A 26,777-nucleotide genomic window follows, 5' to 3' on the forward strand; every position below is an offset into this window, starting at 1 on the left:
GTGCGTCTGCATGTTTTAACACTGCAATCTAACATCAACAATGTGTTCAATATAGGATATTCATCAGCACCACAGGCCACTCTTTGGGTATTCCTGTCATATACAGTTAATCACTGGAATTTTGAATTGGATTTACAGCTTTACTGAGGTAGTGGGGAAGACAATGTCTTTACATTTAATGATGTTTTTCATTACCAAAACCATGGGATAATTCTTTCATTCTTTTCCTAGCTGTGATTCATACACTCTCTTCTGTTATTATTAAGAAATTAAAACTTGTTTTTGTTTCTGAGACTCATTCATTTCTACAGCTTGGATTTCTTGAATTTTTAAAGTTGAAGAATACATAAGATAGATACTGTTTTTTTCCCCTCTCCGAACTCTGAGTGATATTATCCCAGATATGCTTAGTCCTAGCCCAGACCAAACCTTCCTATTGTTGTGTCAAACCTTCCTGGAAATTACCTCAAACCACACACAAGCTACTGTCACAAAGTCCTGGTCTATTTTCTACTGAAGTCAAACACAAGGTTTATGCTGGCTGCAGGTGATCAGGTTGGGAGGTATGGACAGAACTATCTGGGCATTTTCACGTAATGAGTTCTGATCTGATGTAGGAATGTGGGCTTCAGATGGCATTCCTGAGCTTTTGCTCTCTTTTTTACATATCATAAGAAGAAAATGTTGTGGTTTCTCTCTATTTAATTAAAAATAGAGATTTATTTTTTTACTAGGATATTTATTATATTTTGGGAAGGAATTGCAGGTGGTTATGTATTTAGTGGAGTCAGAGGAGAAAGTGGAAGATCAGGAGGTTGGAAGAGTGAATAAAGAAGGTGACCCATGCATTCCTTGGAGTGAAATATGCATTGAACATTCATCAGACTCAGTGTCATCTGACTTGATTTGGGTTACAGACTTGTGTAGTTAATATTCCATTGCACCCCACTGAAGAAATGTTGCTTATGGAAAAGTTGTATTCTCTTTTAATCCCATTTTCTTTCCCATCTGAAATGAATGAGATGATTTTGCTCATGATTTCCTTTGACTGCAAGATGATTGGTGATGTCAGTTAACCTCTTTAGAATTATAATACTCTAAAAACTGGGTGGGGCTTAGAATTTGCGAATGGTTTGATTTGATTTTGAGAGTCTGCAATTGTAAAAGTCTCTGAGGTTTATCAGAAAAAAAAAAAAAAAAAAAAAAAAAAAAAAAGAAAAAGAGGAATAGGAGAGTTATGGAGATCATAGATGGGTCTGCAACACTGTGTGATCAGTGAGACTGAAGCCTGAAATTCTTTTGGGAAACATTGGGCAGGACCTCAGATGTGGTGGTAGTTGCAAAAATAAGATCATCCTTCATCTCCTGAGTAGTTACTGTGTAGACTTTAAAAATATTTAATGTTACCATACTCCTGAATTTTGAGACAAAGAGTATTTCACTGTTATATCTGATGGTTTTGTTCTTGCTAGGGTTTTGTGCCTCATTTGATAAACTTTTGAGTCCGTGAAGAGGAAGAAGCGAAATGGGACGGAGGGAAGCATTCATAGATCTCAGTTCATTAATTACTGTTTTTCCTTGTTGAGAGCATATGCATCAGTTCTTTGGGTTTTATTGGGAGGGAACCAGTACCAGACAAGTGTGTGTAAGGATAATTCCTAGATTAAAAGTGTCCATATATCTTAACAAAAATCCAGGGAAGAAAGTTGTAGTTTGTTCTTCAAACTCTGTGGAATCTGGATTATAAAGTCATGGCTAGATGGGATCATGGTAGAAGTGCTCTTGTACTCTCTTCTGAAAATCTGTCCCTGCATTCTTAGTAACAGAGGTGAAAAATTTAAGGGTAATAACAGCTGAATTTGTATCTGTGCCAATGCTCTGTTTATGTGAGGAGCAGTTAGTATTTCAAAACATGCTGAAGAAACTCCCACTGTTTGTACCACTGTTCCATGGATAGTGCTTCACTCTCCAGGGATGTCAACCTAGCACCACTTATGTCATTTAAATTTAACACACAAAATAAAAACTAATGTTTTTACTAATTTTGGAACTATAGCATGTAAATATAATTTTATATTTGTTCTGATTGCCTGACATTTTCAATAAGGAATGCCCATAAAAGAGAATTTTTTTTTTTTTTTATGAAGCACAGGTAAAAGGGCCGTAAGGGAAATAGAAGATGATTAATAAAAAAATAATAAAAATCTACAGAATAGTTCTGATATATTTTTTTATTTCCCTTGTGCACTTAAGTTAAAGGCTTACTGTTATGCCAAACAAACACGGTAGTATAGAAAAATTTATTTTTGTAATTAACAAGTTCGTTAACTTTGTGACTAGAAAGTCTGCGATTCTTTGGAAGTATGTTTCATTAAAGTAAAGTAGGATTGGAATGTCTATTTTCCTTCTTAAGGTGAAAACAGAAAGAAGCAACAGAAAGATTCATAGTATTGAAATCTCTGGCAGATGAGAGTATCAACAGTGGCTATATCACATACATTTTTTTTATTCCCTGCTTGTGATTCTCATTTAAAGTCTATCTAAAGTCTGAACAAACTCAGTAATGTGAAGATCACCAGTCTGATCATAGCTTCTCAAAATTCAGAAGTAGGACTTCAGGTCTGAAGGTTTCTCTAGTAAACTCTCTAAATTCAGAACTTGAGCAGCTTACAAAAATGATAGAAATGAGAGGTTTTAGAACTAACTGATAATATGAATGGTAACAAATCATCAGGAACAGATGGTATTCACCCCAGAGTTCTAAAAGAATTCAAGTATAAAATTGCTGAACTATTAACTGTGCTTAAAACGGAATCAGCACCAGGGAAATGGAAGATAGCAAGTTCAGAACAGTCCAGGGAGCTACAGACCAGTAAATCTGAGTTTTGCTGAGCAAATAGATAGCTACTGTAAGAAAGAACAGAAATAACAAGTACATGAATAAATATGTTTTTACAGGCAAAAGTCATCATGTTTTTCACAGAGGTTACTCATGCTTAACAAATATTTTAAAGTTCTTTGATTAAGTCAACAAACATACAGGGAACAATTTTCCTTTTATTTCCAAAGACATTTATGTGAACAATAAAAATAAAATTGAAAGAAGATGTGTCACATATTAATAAGTGTCAAAAGGAGAAGAAGTAAAGGCAAGAACTAATGGTCAACAATAAACAGAGATTACAATTATAACTACATGTTGACACAGATGATATTCCTATTTTAAATATATCCATCAGTAACTGACAATAAGACGAAACATTTCAATGTTATTTAACTATTTTGGGTAGTAAAAATGACAGCTGACAATGATGAGGTTTAAGACTAATTCTTTATATGTTTAAAATCTGTACAGTAAGACAAAATTCTTTGTTGAAGATTAGAAAGTAGTAAAAGGACAGTCATGACAATAAATGCATGGCAAAGGTCAGTAAACAAGATATCATTTTTGAAAAAAACTCACCTTAGAACTACTGTTGACAGATTTCTATCAGCTCAATGCTCTGTAGGCACAAAAAAAAAAAAAAAAAACACAAAAAAAACAAAACAAAACTGGAATGGGAATAAAAGGAAATAAAGGGAAAATGGAATAAAGAATAGAGCAGAACAAAGTAAATGCTACATGTGGTTAAAAATTGCCAAAATATCATGAGAAGTGGTAATGTCTTCTATTCTCAGAAGTGATATGGTGGAATTTGAAAATATAAAATTAGGTAGGCAAAGATACTAAACAGCTTCCATATGTGGCTACATCAAATACGTGTTTAAGTTTTAGCAGGAAACTGAGAAAATTTTGACATAGTGAGACAAAGTAATGGAAAATGTGAATAAATAAACGATATTAATTATTCCTAAACATACAAGAATTGGGAAGAATTATATTAAACCTAACTAATCAGATTATATGGTAAACAAATTAAAATGTTTTCATACACAGTGCATAACTGAACTATGGAACTCATTGCTGCAGGAATTATAAAATACAAAAGTTTTTTTGATTGATTAAAAAAGTAATTCAACCAGACATCCTTGGATGACATTTCTAAGTCAGGAAATGCCTGAAACTTAGATTCCCAAAAGCTGCAAGGATATAGCAAGAGAAGTATTCTCTCTGTTAATCTATTTTCACGTCCTGTGCCTAAGCAAGTTGCTGCAGTTAATGGGGGACAAGACAGAACTGTGGGCTAATTTATTTAGTGTCGCTGCTTTTCTGCTGTAGCATATATAAAAAATGAACCATAACAACAAATTTTGATGGAACAAACGCACGGAGGTCTCATGAAAACATTAATTTACATAAATATTTGTATTTACATACTCTCATATATTATAAATTAATCTGTATAACAGTATTAACATAGTGGCAATATAGAATAAACACTGTATTTATATCATGATCATATGATTATTATATTATCATAGAATCACAGAGTCATAAAATAGTTTGGTTTGAAAGAGACTTTTAAAGATCACCTAGTTCCATCCCCATTCCAACAGGCAGGGACACTTTCCACTAGACCAGGTTGCCCAAAGCCCCGTCCAACCTGGCCTTGAACCCTTCCAGGGAGGGGGCAGCCACAGCTGCTCTGGGCACCCTGGGCCAGCGCCTCACCACCTGCACAGAGAGGACTAATAATTGATATTATATAAAAATTGCTACTAATGGCGGCTGGCAATGGTTTCCACTGGGACTCTATTTTTCTTTATTTATTTCTTTTTCTAAGGGACTTTATTTTCCAAGCAAGTACTAGCTCAAAGCAGAAATCACTGGATAAAGAGGTTCAATCTGCACTATAAAGAAGTCCTGAACAATGGTCCCAAGAGTCCTTTCTTTTCAGAAGTGTACTCATCTTTTGATATTATTTTATTTTCTCTTTAAGTGCAGGAGATTCTCAGTAGTAGTCACATTTACTAGAACAGTTTCTGGAAAGGAAAATCAAAGAATCATCACATAATGACAGCTAATTCAATTCAAAATAAAGGTTTCCAGAAACTTTTCCTACATCTGTGGTTGTGTTCTCTAATTTAATGTACATATTAAACATGCATATAAGACAGAAGTCACAAGAGAATCAGGGATGGTGTCAGAGACAGAGCCCTGGAATTCCGACTTCTACTCATCAGATCAAACACCAGATAATATTGTCTCCCTTGTGTATGATTATATGCTTTGTGTCATTTCACAGCAGAAAATAACAAGTAGTAAGGGGTGGAGAAATTCACAGATGCATCTGAGGAGGCAAGTTCCAAAGCCTAAGGCTGACATTGCCTTTCAAAACAATTTTGGCTATGAGTGCGTGCAAACAGATGTCAAGCTGGGGAAAAGACTGATCAGCAGTGCCACTAATTTGATGTCCTCAATGTTTCACTAGCTGGCTGATTTCCCATCCTGGACTACTGGCCCATTAAACCTGTCTTTTATTGTATAGTCATAAACCTGAATGACAGAAAATAAATAATTAAGCCTAGTCAAATAGAAAGCAAAGGATTTGCGTGACCCCATTTGTCTAAGATAGTAAGGAACAAATTGGAATCTAAGGGCTAATATAGGAAAACATAAAAAGTGTTTGTTTTCTGTAACACAGAGCTGAGATGTTTATAGCAATGTGGGGAAAACACTAGGTGCATAGACAGACCTATTATCCCAATTATCTGACGTGCCAGGAAGGAAAAATCAAGCATACTTCCTGTGCTCCCAGAGTTACATTCACCTTTTTCCCAGGAAGAGGAGCCTGAATAAGATCACCTTTGAAGTTGGATGTTCAGCGATGAGGCATTCTTAAAAGGTTAGGCTTGTGATTACTTTGAGGAAAAATCCTTGATTTCTGCAACATATCAAGAGGTTACCTGAACTTTCAGAGCCAATGTTATTAAATTGAAAACCTTACATGTTCAATCTTACACTCCCTATAATCTGAAATACTTGGCCATCATGAACAACTGGAAATAAGTGAAGAACTATGTCCTGCTATGTTTGACTTTCTTTTTAATAAACACTGTAGTCTGTATTTTCAATATTGGTATTTTCTAGAGGTCCTACTCCAAAGTCGGTGAGATCCATGTAGGTCTTTCCCTTAGCTTCAGTATACTTAAAGATGGAGATTCAGCAATTCAGAAGTGATTAGAGTTGTTTGTTACAACATTATCGCTCCTTCAGTTAGGAGGAATAATTAATAAAGTCAGTAGAACTGAATCTTCAATAACATAATGCACAGTGGTCTGTATATAGTTACCAAATTAAAAGATGCAAATGTTTTACTGCCTTTGAACTGTACCTTTGATTACAGAGACACCTTAGAGATGGTTGACAATTGTTCATTCTAATTTCCTAAAGCTTCAAACAATACCAATGCATTTAATTGTTCAGGAAAAGTCTGTATGATTTGAGTCACTATCCTGGTGTGAAGTGCTGTGTTCTTAGAAGCAGACTACTTTTGCTGAATAAATGTTAATATTTCATGAAAGTTGAGTTGCTTATTCTACTCTGACTGCTTATTTCTTTCTTCAGTTTATTTTCTTAAAGTTTATCATTCTGTAAACTTTTTATCAGATAAACTGGATATATATTACAGAATCTATTTGGTTACTGAAATCCAATATGAATTCCTGAAGTTGCTAGTCATACTAAATAATTGCAGGTAATCACAAGATGTTCTGCCATGTAGTATGATGTATACTCTCTATACTACTTGCTTTTTTTGCTTTAACCTCTTGAAATAAAGGCCAGAAATCTGGATCGAGGTTCATGTCTTGGTCCTAAAAAATAAGTCTAACCTAGTACCTTTTAATGACCTGCGAATTTAATATTCTTTCTGAGCCTCTATAGTCAGATCAGAGTTGTCCTTTGCAAAGTGTTTCTGTAGTATCTATAACAGAATAGCCTGGTAAATATAAATGAGGTACCTATGAGCTGGCAGCAATAGTGTAATTGTTTGTAATGTTGCCTGCTCCTCCAAACATCTCAAGGAGTGAATCAGCTTCCTTCAAATACACTGATATTTTGAATCAGTGTGAGAACTGCATCTATTTATCCTATTATCTGAGTCCCATACATTCTTGAAGAACTCAGGTATCTATACAACTTGGTTCAACAAAAATCACTAGATATGCATTCATACAACTCCAGAAAGCCTTCTTTTTGAAGAATGTGTTTCCCCCGAGTATTAGGTGTCACTCCAGGTTAGGCTAGGCTTTTCTAGAGGGTTTTCTTTATTTCAGTCTCTTAATTCTTACCAAAATGGTGATCTGGAGACTATCAGAAGATGTCATTGATAACTAAATCATGTTCTTTCCCATTGGTTGTGTTGGAGTCTGTTATCCATCTGTTCCCTGAAACCTGTTTTACCCAGCTATGTGGGTAATGTGTCTTTTTCCATGATTGATCCACAGATTTTATTTGTGTAGCCTACATTCTAATCAATTTTATTAAGAAACAGTAAATAACTGTGGATGTTTCACTGAAAACGATACACTTTAAAAAGCCTTTAGCAACAATAGACATTTATTGTGGAAACTGATAAACCTTCTCTGTAATTTCTGTTAACAAGTTTCTAGTTCTTAATTTTTTTTTTTTATTTTTATTTTTCTTTGAGCTTTCTCCTGTGTTTGCTTTACAGAAGCATCATTAACAGGCAAAGCCTGGAAAAAAAAAAAAAAAACAGATAATTTCTTCTTAATAGAAAAGAAGATTAATTTATTGTGCTGAAGACAAAATAACATTTTAATGATAATTAGGAGTATATAAATAATTTTCAATAAGAAAGATTAACGTGGTTTTGATAACCATTATAGCAAAATATTGAGGGCAAACTGTTAATACACTAGCATCATTGATTTTATGAATTCATTTTATTTCCGTTTCTGCTGTCATATAATGCAGCATCTTTGACTGTTGCAGAAGCATATATAAATATAATTTTCTATACAAAATGTTTGGGAATACGCAGTGAAAAATGTCTGAACAATTATGTAAATTGTTGTGATTCTTGGAAGGCAGAGTCTAACTAAGCATTTAAGTTTTACTGTAATATTTTTATTATTATTATTTCACTTTTAATGAAGGCTATTTGTGTGTGGGTGAACCAGAAGATTATGTTGTAGCTAGCAAGGATGTTAACATAATTTTTGGTACACTGCGTTAATAAAACAAGTGTAATGAGCCATAGTGGTGTGCAATATCAGGTCAATGTGAGAATTAAGCTGCAAGTAATTATAATACTAAGATTGGTTGTATTCTAATTATCCCATGGCTAATAGTACAGAGATGATTGGCTGAAACTAAAATTATTTGGGCTAGAGTAGTTTTAATATAGATGAATATTAGTTGTTACATTGTGATTGTGCTTCCATGAAAAAATACGGTCATTTGTTTTTCAGTAAAAAACCATACTCCACAAAGAAGCAGTTAGGTTTTGCTTCTAAATTGAAGTGAAAAATGTTGTTAGATTGTGAGAAGCAACGACACAGAGTCCATACATTTATTATAGGTTTTAGGGTGTAAGTAATGTTCAACAAATTTGTATTCCATGTGTCTCATAATGCAAGAACATGACTGAAAAAATGATCCCCATGAAAATAGTAATGACCAGAGAAGCAGTGGATGTATATAGTTATATTCTGAGCGCAAATTCAACACCAGTTCAAACTTACTTCATGCACAAGCTGTTTGAATGAAAGCTTATTCTCAACTGGGGACTTCAGGAAAATTTCCAGGCTTTAAAAATGTTGGGGGAGGTGTTGGGGTTTATTACATTAGAATGTCAATGCCAATATAAAAGTCACCATTAGAAGTATACCCTCACTGTGTAAATTAGATCAGGTCACCCATTCTCTTGTTGTTCAAGAAGAGAAACAAATGTTCTGTGCAATCAGATGATCATCTGTCCTATTTAATAATCTTGTGGTATATACCTATATGACACTGACTGTTTCATTCTGACGTTTATAAAACATCTATGACTGGTTCAGTCTTAGAGGATCTTAGACATTTTATATATTACATCACTCTGTAAAGAATATCACATGTATAGGAGGAGGCAGAAAGGTCAGTCACCTTGTTCACTGGCATATGTCAAAATAGTGAGGAGTCTCCTCCATATAGATCTTTCATGAGAACATCTGGATTATAACAAGTTGTAAGTGCCCTGCACTTGGCTTTCAGATACAGAGAACCAGGTTGTCAGTGTATACTGGAGTTTTGTTCTCTTTCTGGCTTATGATTTTGGGAATAGAACAAGCACAGTTAACACAGGGGAAATTAAATACAGTAAAATTAAAAATATATGTGAATCATAAGTCTAGCCTAGGGGATATTAGCTGTGGACAGGATCTGATATTTGAAAACTTTATAAGTTCCATGAACTATATAAGTTTAATAAACAAAACAGTTTGACTAGGTGGAAATCTTGCCAAAAGAAAATGCTTCCTGAAGGGGTCATTCTGCAGAGGTCCCTGCCCTGTCTCCAGGAGCAACTAACAGAACCTGTCTTTGTAGTTTAATTGTTGCTTCGACTGAGTATGTATATGTGTTTCATATACATCTTTCACAAAAAAATAATGTTCTCAGTTTTTGTCAACAGTGGAATTTTCAGCAAATTTATCCTCATTGTAACTTATCAATGAACATGCTTTTTCTTGCATAAATCTCTTTATTATTCAAAATATCCATAAAGATAAGAATGCAGTTTATTTTAGATATTGTTCATCAATTTTGCTCCAAGACTATTACAAAGAATACTGGCTCATCATAATTTGCAATTCATTCTGCTTAATGGATCACATCACTCACAAGTTTCTGGTTCTGCTTCCTGTTTATTTCCCCATTATGTGAGTTATCAACAGAAGCTGAAGCAGAAGCAGACATGCACTTCACCACTGCTTTGACCTAGGGATATACTGTTGTCCTAGGCTCCTGTTTCATTTTGAGAAGCCTCACAGTGGAGATTATCAGCCAATTGCCCTCATTTTCTAATCTGATGTGGATTTGGGTAATAGGTTTTCTACAAGCAAGGGAAGTATTCACCCATTAACAAATTCTTGTTATTGAAGTAGATGAAAGATCATCACATACTTCAGTGACCAGTGTAAAAACCAGCACTGGACTAGCTACTGGTGTAACTGCTAGAGAGCAGGAGGGGCTGGCTGCTCTGTAAGGGCAGGGGAGCCAGGAATTTGGAGACAGGACCCACAGACTGTAACAGGGCAGTGGCTTTGCCAACATGAGATAGTCCCAACACACATGAGTGAGGTGAGCAGAGCATGTCCAGCTATGGGAACCAATGTTGGCTGAGTCCAGACCCTCAGCCACCATGAGTCTGTGGTGAAGAGGCAAATCCAAAGAAAAGAAACCAGGAATAGGAGCCACAAAGTCAGGGTCAGGATCATGTCTGGTGACAGCAACCAACATCAGCTGCAGTCCGGGCATTAGCAGGTAAGTCTATAGAGAAGAGTCCATTCCATATGTGAAATTATCTAACAGGAAACCTTGATCAAGTTATGAGTAAATTACTGGTAAAACAATATTCCAAAGAGGAATATGCCAACCCCAACATTCTGATCAGTTTTTTAAGTTCTCCAGCTCTTTGAAGAGTCTAAAATTAATAGTAGATCTTCTTAGCACCTTAGCATATCTACATTTAAGTCATGAAGATTTCTAATGTGCAGGTGGTGAGAGTGAGGAAAATTCTCAAAGCACTTTGTAACCAGCAGGATTGCAGTTGGATTACATAAAGGTTAGTAAAGATTGGAAAATCACCTTAGAAATCTAAAGTAAAATCATCTTTCCTTCTTCTGTTTTCAAACTTATTTAAAACACTAGAATGTGACCATCCAAGTCGCTACATTACAAATATAATAAGCAGTCATCTAGACTGTGTGTGTGGTAGGGAACTGGATTGAAGATTAAACAGGTCTGTGGAATCCAGACATTTGTTTTATGGTTATACTTTGCACATTTATAGTGGGTTTGTTTTAATTTTTAATGGCAATTAATACCAATGTCTGAATCAAAATCTTTGCAAAGAATTTGTAACTACCGTTGTATATAGTGATGATTTTGTTTCCATTCTCTATCATATACTGTGAGAATGATAGTGTAACTTTGCTGGAACTATGAAAAAAACATTCAGAAGGGACTGTTCCTTATTTTTCTTTCCAAGTTTCCACCACAGTTCTGTCTTGTTGATTAACACAATAGAAACAACATCAGTATTTATGTTTTAAAGACAGCTATTGAGATTTACATGTCTCTGGCTCAATAATATGTACATTCTGGGGCTTTTTTTTAGGACAGTAGAAATGGAATTTAGAAATAGAAATGGATTAATAACTAATAACACTGGATATGCAATTCCATTACTTTGCAATTACTTTAGAAGAAAGAATCCGTTAGACTTCTAGGTATATCCTGTTTAGTATGGGCTCAGAGAAATATAGCTTTTCTCCAGAAGGAGAGTCACTTTTCATATCATTTAAGAAAGAAAACAAAGGAAGAAAAGTATAATGAAAATTTTGCAAAGCATATTAAAGATTAAGGGCTTTTCACCCCAGTAAAACTAGTAGTTTGTCACATAAAATTCAATTATGGCTAGTGACGTTACTATTATAGAGCTTCCATCAGGAAACTGGTAAAAAAGAGACATTTGGTTTATTACAGGCACGGAAGACCTTACTTTTTTCATCAAGACAGGTCTGAGTCTGAGTCTGTTATATAGTTTTCTCCTCTCTCTCTCCAACCTCTGATTTATATACATTCTATAAAAGTGATAATCTGTAAAGCTGAAATCAGCTGGAGTAATGTAGTTATGTATGAATGTATTAAGCAATGGAGTTTTTACCATTTACTAAATTATTATTAGCAAGGATTTCCATTATTTTCCTTCTAATGCTAGCAAATTGGCAGAATATGTCTGACTGTGATTTCAAAGAAACATATCTGACTTTTCCCAGCTGCGAGATAGTTCTTGTATAGGATTTGTACAGTTTCATCTATACGCCACCATGTCCTACTCTGCTACAACCTGTGTTTAGATTCCAGGTGAATTTTTATTCTTCCCTGACTACATGCACCCGACATCATACAGATAGAAACTGATGTCTTCCCAAGTAGACATATCCCTTATATTGTGCTCACAGGGTCAGATCTTAAATTCACATCCATTAACATCATTAATGTTGGGACTAATCTCTCCTAGTTTCAGAAATCTAAAACTTAGAGCTCTATAGGAGGATGAGCAACATCCTAAAGAGGATCTCTGAATGATCCATATGTGAGAAAGTTGATTTCTTTTCACTGATAAAGAGAAAATGGAGTCAAGATAACTAGCTCAGATGTAAGATTATTATGGTTTATGACAGCTGAAAATCTCATCTATCTTAACTATTCTTAAAAGCTATGATATGTCCATATAAAATCCCAGTGAAAATGAAATTCACAACAGCCCATCTGTCAGAGTCTACAGGTAGAAACTGCTGTATTATTCCTCATGGACTTTTGTATTTGTGTTTTTGGATGGTGTGTGTAGTGTGTGCAAACAAAGCAACTGTAAGAACACAGGACAATAGGTATTTAATCAAGAGCATCTGTAATAGACAGAGATAAATTAGGGAGATTCTGAATAGTATACAGACACAGTCTGTTAAATAGGATCAGCAATAATAAAATGATAAAGTGGAAATCCTTTTTTCCTAATTTCCTACCAGGTGCACCTATGGTGTAAAAAGGACATTGATGGAAATGCCATTCATTCATTGTTTCCTACAGAACATTGTTGCAGAGTCAATCACCATCTGGAGACCTAACTAGCTTTCAGGAAAATTTCCACATATGTGGATAATAGTAATAATAACAGTGCATACTTATATTGAGTCTAGCATTTGGGTATAAAAAATACTTCATAAATAAAGTAAAAACTTTCAAAACCACAGTAAGGAAATTGTATGATAGACCTAGGAAGTCTTGTGGATCAATCAGAAAAAACATTAAGTTTCTCTGTTAATAGTTAAAGTGACCCATGAACTGTCTGAGGTTTACAAGGACTTCTAGCTAGAAGTTTTTAACCAGTGAAAACCTTCATTCCAATGAACAGAGTTTGCTATTCTCTGAACTGTTTGTGATGTTGTGCAAGTGCAATTATTTTTTAATCTGTGTCTAAATTGAAGGTGAATACATTATTTAGAATGAACTCAGATTAATACATTTTTATAATATTATATCCAACCAAAAGTGTATATCAGCTAAGACATTTTAACCAAGGTGAAAACTGTTTCACAGCACTTCCAAAAAAGTTAAAACTATGGAGATGTCAGTGCTGCATCATCCTCTCACTTATCCTCTTTGCTGCTGGTAGTCCTCATAGGATCACTGTATGAAATATGGATGACCTGTATCCAGGTTCTTTTTTTTTTTTTTTTTTTTTTTTTTTTTTGGTAAATTCAGAAGACCTCAAAATCTCACAGCTTTCACAGGGGCAAAATTGTTACGCGGGGTTTTATCTATTACCAGAATATATTCTGTGACTTGAGATAAACCTCAGAATAATTATTTTAGTAATCTAAAGCTATACATACTCTTCAATAATCATAGGAAATGGGTTAATCCCTAATATTTTATTTATTTAATTTATTAAGTTATTTAATTTTCCTCTTTTCCAAGTACATATTTATATGACTCTCACTGATGTATTGTCTGAATGGTTTCCTGCAGTACAATAAGCAATATTTTCACCATCTGTCACCTATGGCTCATTCTCAGCATAGGAAGAGTGTTATATGATCAGAGAAGTGTTTTGTTTTGGCAATATTTTGTTTTATTTGATTTTTAAAATACATTCTGCTGTATATTTATACTAGAAAAAGTAGTTTAAAGAAAAATAATCTTGGTTTTGGAATGAAACATGACATTTAAATTTTAGATCCTTAAAAAAAGTAATTCCTGGAGTTGGTTTTAAGAAAGCTTTGGATAAAGTTTTGTTGTTGCTTGAGAGAAGCTTAATGGCCGTTTAAAAATCCTTACCGCATCTGTGAAGTAAAGTTATCAACCATAGTCCATATTCAGGCACTTCAGATAGTTTCAGATATTATACATCTGTGTCATTAAGCACCTTGGGTATGATATCAAAGACTGAATATCTCTCACAATGTGATGTTATGTGATAAGAACCAGGTCTAATGTAATTCTTGTTCAAGAAAGATACATACCTATCACAGTATGATGTTTGATGACTTCATGCCAAAGTTTACTGCATCATCAGCATGAAGTGGGAACATGAGTTTTATTTATAAAAGCCTGTCCCTGATTTCCCCAATGAACACTGTGCATGACCCATCAGATGCTGCACAAGTTTAATAGGTAGTCCGATCTTTTAAATTTAGTATATGTAAGAGGCAGCTGTTACAGATGATTGTACACTCAGTGGGTCATCACTTAAGTCTTGAATACACAAAGCCCTTAAGCTTTAGCTGAAGCTAGAGTTATTCTTGAAAATCTAACTAGGTGACTGTTAAGAAGTGAGGTGCATGCCTTCATCAGTGAGAAGTTAAATAAGCATAATGCTTCTGCATCTATACTGTCTCTGCAAGGCTTTGCCATCTGGCATACAGATTTACCAGATTTCTCAAAACTACCTCGGTACTGAGAGAGCTAAACAACAAACCTAGCTGGCCAAAAGACATGAGGAAAGCTTGGGATTTCTTCGGTTTCAAAAAGGAGTGACAGAGGTATGGGGATGGGAAGGAAGGGGAGACATTCCTATTTAAAAACTAATAATCTATTGTGGAATTAATAAGAGGCCAAGAAACAAATAGAGGGAGAACCACCAAAAGCCATATTTTGTTAGAGCTTAAAAAAAAAAAAAAAAAAAAAAAAAACCAAACCAAAACAAAACAAAACCAAAATAAACAGTTAAAGAAATACTAATCCAAAAGAAATGACAAGAGAATGTGAAAGAATGAAGTGGGATCAATCATTGAGAGAAACTGTGGCTGACACAGTATGCTGTTGAATTGTTAAACTAATACCTTGTTTACGTTTTAAAGGAGATTGCTTTGAAAATGAGCAATGGCAAGATGTGTGTAGGAGGTGGTGGAGTGGAAGTGAAAGTTGCCATAGTCAGGGTTAAAATTAACTCTCAAAAGCAAAATATCCTTAAATCAGATGAATTGCACAATGTAAACCCTAGAATTCCAGATTAAATGGAAGATGAAATTGGAGGTCTGGTTGAAAGGAGGTTTTAGTAAATATCTTAAAAAGGATAACAAACATGGTGTCTCTGCTTAAGAAAAAGACACAATGGAGAAGGTTCTTTACACTTGAAGAATAATAGTCTGACTCCAATTAATATAGATAAGAAAGCAAGTATTTTGAAAGAGAAATTCTCAAAATGAATTTAAAGTTATACTATCAGACAATCTAGAAAACATGTTTGGCTTCAGATTTTTTTTCTCTTTTCTAAAACAAAATATAGTATCTATTTTACATATTAACAAAGGAAGGTGTCTTTTCTGTTTTTCTTTTTTTCTTTTTTGAAGAAACCTCATTTAAATTACAACATTAAACTGGTTGCACCAGGAGTCCATTAAAGATTTAGTTACCTTCTGTAGTGAACATTAAGAAGTTATTACTCAAATTCTATTTAAACAATTAGAAGGAAATAAAATGTATAGCAAAGATCATTACATATTATGAGCTAATTTTCTAATGAAAGCGTAGCAAATGATAGATTGTTTAAGCTTCTCAAAGGTTTTAGATTTGTGTTCAATAATTCAGAGATGAGAGTGGGGTTATGTTGATTTATAATTTGTTACCATTTTTTTTTCTTTTCCCAGACAGAGAAAGGTGTACTTCAGTATCTGGCGTTATTTTATGTTCTTTCTTTCGTGTTGTGTTCTTCACACTTGAACATGAAAGAAAAATTATAACTCGACTCCAAAACAGACTCTGCTTCAAGCACAGCTGAGTTTTCTGTTCAAATCACCTAAGAAATTAAGAGTGTTTTTTCTTCTTTTCAATTGCTTTGAGATTTTAATTTTACAGACCTCTCTAACTGTTTTCATTACACAATGAGCAATTATTTTACAGTTAATATTTTTTGGTTTTCTTGATTGAGATTTTTTAATTTAATTTTTATAACTAAATAGGTTGTTATTTAGTTTTTGCATAAGTCATTGTTGGGCAGACCCAGATGTGGGAAAGAGAAAACCTATATTTAAGGTTCACCTTAGTCTCATGATGTTTTACCGACAGTTCCCAAGTTTTAGGAAAGTCTGATAAACCTGAATTAGCTATGGTCAAAAATACAAAATTTGTGAATTCAAAAAAGTGTACAGGAAGAGAAATCATATAGAGTCATGATTATATCTTCAACTGGGAAAGATTCTGTGCCAGAATCTAGGCCATGTTATCTCATTATTCTTACTTCCATGCCACATTTAATGATATAAACCTTGATGGGCTTTTGTTTATGTACCCATAATTTGCACAAGAAGGGCCTTCCTCCAGGACCACTGGGAGATCAAGACCATGTCATCTAGTAAATTGATTTCCTTATTCTTTCATTAAGGTTTTATTTTTCACAAATTAATAGTATCTCATGATGTTTTGAGTGTTTCTAATATATTCAGCCCTCAGTTAGATACTCTTTCTATTTTTAAATGTCAAGTATCTTTTCATTTTTTATCAGTCAAACCTATAGATAAGGTTTAATTTTCAAGCTTTTTCTTTCCTCTTCTATCAGCTCATGAAGTTAATATTTCTCACAAAATAACTTTTTTTTTTTTTTAAATAGTCATGTTCTGTTAGCTAGTTTTAATAAGATTATCTGCTTTGCATGACCTCTGTGAATATTATTTGTTCTAATTATAGAATGATGCTTCCTGAACACACTGTCTTCTGTACGCTGAAACACCAGGCAGAAATCTCTAAGAGTGCATGAATTCAAGCTGGCACAACCAGGGACTTGGTGCAACACTAAGCCCAGATAATCACCTGGGGTTTGCAAGGCATGCTGCTTGGTTAGCAATGAATGAGGTGACTACATCAGGCAGAGACCATGGGTATGCAACTCCACTGTTTCTTGGTTTCATGGTAAAATGGTAAATATATTCTGGGGTCCACTGCATGGAGCAGATGTTTTCATGCCATTCCATTAACAGCCAGTGTCTCTAGTATTATTGGGTAACAGTAATCAAATTAGCACATTATCATCTCTCTCTGGAATATACTCTTTTCTATGTCTTGTTCACTTTACAATCAACTTTTGCTTCATTGATCACTATGCTACAGGACTGCCATACTAATGCAAGATGACTGTGCATAAATACAAATACCTAATTAAGATGTCAGTTCAGGGAGCTCAGTAATGTCATATGCATCCAGTGTTTTACAGAATAAGCCACTGCACATTGCAAATGTGCTTTTTGAGTTCTTTCTTTGTCTGTGGTTGTTTACATCTTCCAGACCACCCATAGAGTCAGGTGTAAGGGGAAATGCACCTTTGGAAAGATGTGAAAGCACACCCTCCTAAGAAGTACAAGCATTTACTGACAATCTTTTGTCCTCTGATCCAGAGTATACCATCTTGTTCATTCTCACTCTTTACCACTTGTGGACAACCTTTGGCAACTGAAGAAGACATATCAGTGCAAAAACCCCACCCTGTGACACTGCATTCCCTGATCCTCAGAAAGCAGGAAATTACAACATTCCTACTGCCATATGTCTGAATAAATGTTCTTTGGATGAATAACCTTCTAGATAAAGATATGGGTTAGGTGTTCTGAAATATTCAGTAAGATTCCAACTATTCTTCCATTTTAAAAACAGAATAATGGGAAATAACAGAAAATGTGAAATGAAGAGATTTTCCTTCTCTTAGGAATATAATCAGCATACACAATGCAAAAGAAATTCCAATTACTGCATCAATGATAGCAGTAGAAAGACTTGAATAAGTAAATTATTATTGTATACAAGGATTTTGATGGGATTTGTAATTCACAAAACTTTTTCAATTATTTAGATTCTTAAGGTGGAAAAAGCAAAAATTGAAATGAAAATTGAAAATCCCAATAACCGCTCCTAATAGCCATGCACCTACACAGGCACATGCTGGATCCCTTTGCAACTGCAGATGTTTTAAGACAAAGGACATCTGTAAAGAATGACTGATGGAAAAACACAGTTGGGATGGGAATAAACATTGTCTGTTCATATGGTATAGGCCAGGAAATTAATGAAAAACTCAGGGATAATTTTAAAAGCTATCTAACCTTAAAAACAGTGTTCCCTTGTCTGTTAATAGTTCATCTGGAACCATGTCCTGTCAATATGTTTATTTGATAGTCTGCTGCCTTTTACAATGAGCAGGTATGGTTGGAATGTTTCTACTCAGGTTGGATTTTTTTTATGCTGACTGTGGTTTCAACTAACTTTTTTTAAACTGTTCATTTCCTTTCACAACATTGATACTTACAAAACTGTACATCAAAAAGTAAAAATAATTCTATTTATAGTACTTTGATAAACTGGATTTTCCATGGACAGCTTTTACCAAAAAACATTGCTTTTGAAATTTATTTGGAAACAAAGTCATATATTTTAATGAGTTATAATTATGACTGAATCATGTAATTTCAAATACTGTAAATATAAATTTGTCAGAGAACTCATCAAAGTAAATCAAAGGAATTCCACTGATTTTCATCATAAGCTGTGTCTGGTATTAAACAGCTTCACAGTCTAGCTCAAATATGTTACAACAATCAGTTAATTATACCATGGTCGTATTTTCTGGTTTTGTGTCTGACTAATATATGAAACCTGTTTTGACTAACTGATTTTTCCACTATCGCAGGTTTAGACTGGAATCTATAATGTCCTTTCAAAGGACTTTAATATATATAAGTTTTTCTAATCAACATATTTTTGCTCATCATCTGATGCAATAACTGGGAATAATTCCTCCATTTACAGTGTACATCAGATGTGATCTTACACATTTTGGTATGCTGATAGCTGTGTATAATACTACAGAGGTGTCTGTATAATGCAACTTGTGTCTGTGTGGAACCAACAAAAGAGAAAGAGGCGTTAAGATATGGAATTATATAAGAGTTAATTAAAAAAAAATAAAAAATAGAATAAGACACTTAGATATCACTGAAATCTATGATCCAACAGAAAAGTATTTGTCAATGTTTCATTAACCAATATGAAATGATATGATGGTACCATAAAACTTACAGGAAGAGTCATTTGCTGTATGGATATCATCTTTACAAGTAAACTTGTCTTCAGAGAATCTAAAAAGACAGAGACTTGTAAACAAAGGGATGGGTAAACAACAGTTTCAGCAGCCATTCACTACCTTATAGAACTGAAAAGCAGTGACCTAAGGCAGCAGGAGGAAATTTCACTAGATATGCTATCCTGGTACAAAAAAAATGAAGGGCCTGATTCTTCCCTCAGAAAGCCTTGAGACTTCAGAGAGATGACTGCTGATGCAGGACAATTACAGGAAGAGGAAAATCAGATTTCAGTCTTGTCTACTTGGCAACTTTCATTGTCACTTAATTTTTAAGAAGTACAAAACCAAATGGATCTTTTAAAAAGAGTAAAATGAACTGCTGAAAGTGCCTAAAATCTCTTACCAAAATTTCATTTGAAACCTTCGTATAGAAGAAAAACAAACATCTATTTTGTAGCTTTACAAAAATCAGAGCTTGAATGATTGAGTTTTATGATGACTTGAGTTTGCTTCTTTCAGTTATAAAACTAATTACCATTTGGTGTGGGACATTGACTAGATAATGCTACCCAAACACCAGTTCTTAATGAGGCAAAGTGGGAACCTCTGAACTAAATTGTGTTTTCAAAAATCACTGTGCTCACAGGGCCTGTGTAAGTCCCTTCTTTTGCAGCTTGAGGCAGTAACAGTGTTGCTCCATTATTGTAATATGGAGGAAAGAAAGAAGAGAAAAAGAGAGGGAACTATTATTCCCTCTGTATTTAGAAGAGGCTGTGGAGGGACTTTGGTGAAGAAAAGCAATAAAGTATTTATACAAAAAAATCCATTCAGAGATCTTGTGATATTTTGATTAAATATTTAGAGACATTATACTCTAATTTCTACCACCTCACCTGCTCAGCAACCATAAGTAATTTATTCTTTCCTTATCCTCTCAAAACTTAAGAAGAACATATAATAATTCTTTATCTCACTACATGTAAACAACTTAATGAGTACTGAACATACACACCTTAGAATATTACCTGTGTTTAAAGGGCTTAGGGTAATAGAAATTCTGAGCTTGGACTGGGGCCAATATGCAGCATTATTTCATTATTAAAAGTTGGATAGATTGGCTGTTCTCCAGTTCTTTCATTCAGCATGAGTTTATTTCCTTCAGGATGCTTTTAACTCAATGTATTTTGTAAAAACATAATTCTCAGTCATCAGAGTGGGTCTGTGCATACTAAGAAAGAGCTACCAATTCTTTAGTTTGAAAATCACAGCTGCAAGAGAAGTTTGACTTCTGAGGGAAAGGAGGAGTGGAGATCTATCACAGAGCTCAGGATATCTTTTAAGAAACAATGGTGGTAGAGGAGTAGAACACACATAGGATAAAGATGTTGTTTTTTCTTCTGCTCAGAACTATTTATTTTTTCTTCAAAGTAAGAAGTTATAAGAGTCCACATCATCTTGCTTTGAAGTGAAAACTAAAGGAGCCTTGCTCTAGAGGAAAGGTCAAAAATTTTTGTGTTTACTAGTTCTCAATTAATTCCACCTAGGAATTTCATCAACCTCTTTTTAGGGTAAAGTAAACTTCTTAACATTTGAGGTTCAGTTCTGCCACGTGATAAATATCTTGATTTCCTTTTTTGTTTTCTCTTTGTCTTGTGAAAGTGAAAAATTGTTCTCAGTTTTTCTTTTTCCTACTACTCATATTTTTATAAATATGTCATTAATAGTTTCAAAGCACTAACAACAATGGCATGAAACAATCTTAATTGTGCAAAAAAAAAATGCAAAGACAGTTTGGATCCTAGAAGTATTATTATTCCTTTAACAAAGGATCAGGCTCTTCAGAAATGGCTTTTCAGGACCAGTTAAGAAGTATGAAAAAATACGGGCTCCAAGCTTCTCAGAATTGGACAATATGAGAAAAATATAGGTGGTACAGTAAATAAAAATGTATGTAGTATAAGATTAGAAATAAATGGTAGTTAGCCATATCTGGAAGAGATGTTATATAAAGAAAAAAGAAAAAAAGAGTTTCTGGTGTACTGTGTCAGAAGAAAAAGAAACAGAAAAATATTTATTTCATGGCAGAATACTCTGTCCCAAAGCTCTGTTTCAAGTCCAGAAACACAGCAATTAAAAAATTATGTATTACTTGTCATTACAGAGATGTGATGAAATGTAAGTAATAATTGAAATACTAACATAGGACCTCCCTCTGGGTTGTATGCCACTAGAGTCCTTTTTCTCTGCTGAATATTTCAGTCTTCCTAACTTCTCTTGTTCCTTTTTTTAAACTGTGTGCCTCCTAGCACATTTTTACATGGTTTTCCACCTCCATTAAATTTTCATTCATTCTACTTGACCATCCTTATTAGTAAATGTTAATCTTTTTTCTTTTTCCTTTTTGCTGCTTTATCATCAGCTTTTTCCTGTCATTTCTTCTGTATTGTTCCCTCTAATATTTTAGTCTTATATTTTCCTGTGTTCATAATTCTTCCCAGTTAAGGACATGCTTGTTAAACTTAATGTGAAAGGCAGAGGGGGTTGCTCTGCTCCTCTGAGAACTCCAACTCTCTGGAGAGTGGAATTCTTCTTCCTTTGGTTTTCCTTCAGAATTTTCTTGTAAATATCATAGTAGATACCAAATCACTTCCATTCTTTCATGAAAAGGGGACGGATGGGGAACATACCTCACTACTAACACCATACAAGAAACAGGGTGATATATACTGTGAGAGAAAATGTAAGTGTAAGAGGATCTCACTTGCATTCAAAATAACAGATACCAGTCTGTTTACCTGAAAACTCATTTTAACTAAAATCTGTAAACACATGTTCCTGTATAACAATGGGAGGCATTCATTCTAATCCTCTGAGGAGATTGAAAAGTTATTGGTTACTTGTATTATCGATGTTTTAATGCAGTATATGTCATGAAAGGTTACCTTTTCATTTCATATTGTGTTCCAAATTATGTCACGCTTCATCACATAAGGTGCTGTCAACAGACATCGTCACAAAAGAAGCTGATGTGGTGTGACAAGATGGGCAAAGGTCACTTTGATACTACATGATGTACTTTTCTATAATATGTCAGCAATGCTATAGTCTTAATATTTTTAAGCTTTCTGTTTTCATGTAATTTTATGTAGTTGAGCCACCTATTCACCCCCTAAATTTGGTGATATCTTGTGTATCATTTTGTTATATTTTCTTGAGATATTTTCTTAAGGTATTCAGACTTTTTATTTATAAGGATCAACGTGCAAAAGTCCATCTAGTCATTTGAGACCCTTCATGAGAAACTTTAACTACTAGATACAGCAAAGTTTTCAGAATTGACCTTGTTTCAACAGTATCTTGCATGTTTTATTGCAAATATATGGAGCAATCTGCATTACTCATATCTCTTGATTTCAAGATATTTTAGCCCCATCATCTATCCAAGAAGTAAAACTTCATTGATCTTAGGATCTTGCTATAGGCATTTGGATTGTGTCACCATCTTTTTGAAGATGCAGCTAATTAATTCCCTTCATTTTCTTATTACCTTGCAGTTCATCATTAACTGTATCATGTGCTCTGTACTTGTAGTGTTTCCATAACATATAGAGAGGTTATCTGTGACAGATGAGCATATCTGAATTTAGTAAGTAAAAAATTCTGAAAGAAAAAGTCAGGTTTCTTTAAAGGGGGAAGAGCTATTAGTCAGTGGTTCAATTATGCATCTAAATTCAGTGAAAGTCTGGATTGCTCTTCTGTTCCACAGAAAGAGGAATGAGCTGGGTAGATATTTTCAAATGTTTCTTTTTATTCATTTGTAGTCAGTTCTCTCTAGTCATGCTGCTACAGGGCTACTTGAGAGAAAAGAAGGTAAATAAAATCAAGAACCACCACTCAATAACATAGCCAAGGCAAAGAATCTGTTTTCAGATGTGTAATCATTACAAGAATGGGTTAATTCTGGGCTAGTTTTTCTCCTTCTAGTTACAATCTATGTCAAGTTAATAGATGAATTTGTCCCATTTTCACTTCTCATTACAAGGTTTGTCATGAAAGTGAGTTATCATGGGATTTTATTGTCTGATATATTTGGTGAATTATGACAGTGTGCAGAGGACATTTAACCTCTTTTAGTATAGTGTAGATTGATTGACTGACTGTTCCTGGGCATGGAAGGTGGTACATGGGAATCAGTGCATTATTTCTTGGCATACAAGGCCAAAGATGACTCTTTTCAACAGACCAAAGTTAGATCACATTTAGGTGCACATCATGATCAGACAGTGTTATCCTTGTACAGCAATCTTACAAAATTAAAGGAAATAAAAGCTAACAGTATAAGCACAAAAGTGATTATCATAGTTAAAACAACTGGCCTATAACAGCATTTGCTTTTACCTTGCCTGAGGACTGACCTCCAGGATGTTGTTTCTCTGAGATGCATTTAGCCCTTTGCCTCTGTGTTGAAAATGTTAACAAGTACAGCAGGTATTATTCCTTGCAAGAAACATTGTCATCTGATGGTTTTCTGATAAGGTCATATGTTAAGAGGACCATCACCTTCTACTTTTCTGCTATTACCAGGATACTTCCCAGAACACTATCCAATTACAATAACTAGGAAAGAGAGACAGCTGAAAGCAGATAGGACATTTTAACAGACTATGTGTTTTGTTTTCCCCCTATTATTCATCTGCAGCTAGGCTCATTATATTTAAAATACAGGGAGTAGGAAAGGAAGGATTGATTTTACTTTATAAATGTTCAAGGAACATACATTCCTTTATGTCACACATTAGAGATATTGCCATATAAGAGATAATTTCTTCTCTATGATACTACCACTAATGATAATAATGGCCATTACATTAAGGCTCTCAACTTAATATATGTGTAAGTCATAAATATCTATTACATGTTGCTAATAACCAAGTTACAGGACAGCTGGGAATTGAGTCCCAATATAAATGAAGACACTGTGAAAATGCAGCATCACAGAAGTGTAATGAAAGCACACTACACCAGGCAGTGCAAACAGAGGAGATCAAAGTTGTGTTGGCTCCTCAGTAAACCCACATCTGGAACTTTGTTATTTATGTAGAATCTACCAATGCTTGCAGGATGGTAGGTAACATCATTTTAACCCAGCTTTGAAAGTCCACGCGAAAGATATACATAACCTCCTTGTCTGTCTGAGGAACTGCAAGGAGTTTCAGCTGCTGCTCAAACATAACACACATATGTGAAGTACAGAGTGAAGTAAATATATAGTGGAATATATAAATATAGAGTGGAGTATATTAAATATATGCATACATACATATATACACATATAATGTAAATTAAATTAATAAATATAGTGGAGGTCATGCTCTAATCTAATAATAGGGAATGAACATGGGACTTCAGTGCTGGAAGCATGAACCTCTGCAGTGAAGGATAAAGAACAAGGCTGTACCAGCAAAGAACAGGCCCCATGGTCTGTTCTCTGGCTCTGAAGCCCACTGCCATGGTTCATGCAAATCTGTGCCTTTTAATCAAGAAGGGTTTTATCTGAAGAATTCACAGGTCCTCTCCATCAGCAGAACTCAGCTAATGGACCGGAGAAGTCTTGCAGGCACTAGAATGACTGTTAAGAAATGTTTACCTTTGAGATGAGTAGAAAACAAACAGGAATATTTCCTTAAAGAGTTTCAGGTACTTTGATGATCTATTTAAATGACATCAAATGTTTATGCTACTCTCACACAAACCTTTGTCAGTTTCTAACAGGAGAGAGTAAATTGATTGAGTAAACTATCTGAAGCTGTTGAGGGGAGCAGTCCCATTGGCTTTGCAGGACTAAACTATGTTTTACTGAGTAAAAGTCACAGAACTGAGGTCCAAAAAATGTGGACCACAAATGTCAACCAGTTTCATGAATATGGCTGTTCCAAGGAGAACTACCAGCAATTAGTCATGCAGCCCTATGCAACAAAGCACATCATAATCTCTTTAATCAATTCCAAACAAGGGAATAGCATAGGCAGAAAGTTTAATGTGTTTTAATCAAAGGCCACAATCATCTAAATCTAATGTTATGAAGATACTATCAGTCACCAACAATACTGCCTTCCAGTTGTGCACTGGGTGGAGGTACAAACAAATAATGCATAAAGGCTATTAGTATATTTATCATGGAATGAGGTCTAAAACCAGACATGTCTAGCCAAAACATTATTCCTTACAATGCAATATATTAACTGTGAATAAACATGTTCAAGCAATTCAGATAATGTGGGTAATAGTGGAACAGACAATATCACTATGCCACCGTAAAATGATTCAGAGACTGGTGTCACTCTGAGCTTCATCTCCAGATGTAAACTGACTATTCATAATAGCAAATTATTCATGGGAAAGAAAAAGGATGGGGGGCATTGCAATGAAAGGTGTTGTCATATTTTGAAATCCAAATTCATCCATTCTGACCAAACAAACTTAAACAATCCTACTGCTTAGTGAAAAATGTGTAGAAAAAGATGGGAGGAGGAAGATAACTTTATTTTTATTTGTTTGAAGTTGGAACATTTTAACTTTTATTCCATTGAACTTATTCAGGCCACTAATCTTGATGAAGTTCTTGGAACCACACTGGTGGGTCAGCACTCACCAACTTGAACAAGGAATATATTTTTGATATCACTAAAGAATCAGGGTAATATGCTCTGGACATCCAGAGGGATGAGATCTAAAATCAGTATTAGCAATAGAATTGTAATTTGATTTATACTACTATTTGTGACTAATATGAGAATAGGTAAAATTCTTCTAAAAATGAATTTTTGAGGGAACGGGGAAGTTGCACATTCTTTTGATTTAAAGCAGTGTACCTACTCTTAAATCATCTAAGCACCTTCCAAGACAGTGTACATGAACTGGTTTTAAGTTCTATCAGACAGATTGACACATTTCTACAATAGTAAATCTGTTGTGTTTCTCTTTGTGAGGAAGGGATTCTTAATCCAATTTTAAATTACCAAAATTGTAGTCCTTTTACATGAATACTTTTGAATTCTATTTTTGATTATGACCAATAACACACTTAGGGAGTGTATCCTGGCCAGGGTCACTAGGAATAGTTAAACTACATGTATAAAAATTCATGTGCTGTCCATAGAAACCATGTCCTAGGGATAATTTTCATCAATGTTCTTTGACTGCAGGAGGAGTGTTTATGTGTGAAGCTGCAATAAGTATGTTTTATATTATATAGCTGACTGACTGCTGTCTCTCAGTGAATGTAAACTAGACTGCAAAAATTATAAATTAGGAACATTTTCTAAAATAAAAAATACAACTGTCAATGACCGCTTATAACTGATTTTCTAGCAATGATCAGGGAATAATGCTAAACTATTTTTTTTCATTTGTGTCTTCATCAAGGGCCAGATTCAAGATTACTTGGCTTCAATAAAAGAGTATATTCCTGCCCTTCATCAGGTATTTCACTGCACTTTGGTTTAGGTCCCTGAAATTGTATATGCACCATCAGCA

General features: G+C 34.4%; 1 protein-coding gene across 5 annotated transcripts in view; it reads left to right on the top strand.

The window, feature by feature from the left end:
* Nucleotides 1-26,777, top strand: part of RIT2 (Ras like without CAAX 2) — a 184,881-nt gene that overhangs the window by 110,121 nt on the left and 47,983 nt on the right. The window contains exon 6 of one of the 5 annotated variants that reach the window (XM_033011207.2): nucleotides 56-1,666. The exons of the other annotated variants lie outside the window; for them this stretch is intronic. Within the exon in view, the coding sequence (XP_032867098.1) occupies nucleotides 56-211 (156 nt within the window). The 3' untranslated portion in view covers nucleotides 212-1,666. Of the gene's footprint in view, nucleotides 1-55; nucleotides 1,667-26,777 lie in introns of those variants that run through there. 5 annotated transcript variants of the gene reach the window in all.

This window comes from Tyto alba, unplaced genomic scaffold (assembly GCF_018691265.1).
Source record: "Tyto alba isolate M040663 unplaced genomic scaffold, T.alba_DEE_v4.0 Super-Scaffold_42, whole genome shotgun sequence".
Classification (NCBI taxonomy): Eukaryota; Metazoa; Chordata; class Aves; order Strigiformes; family Tytonidae; genus Tyto; species Tyto alba.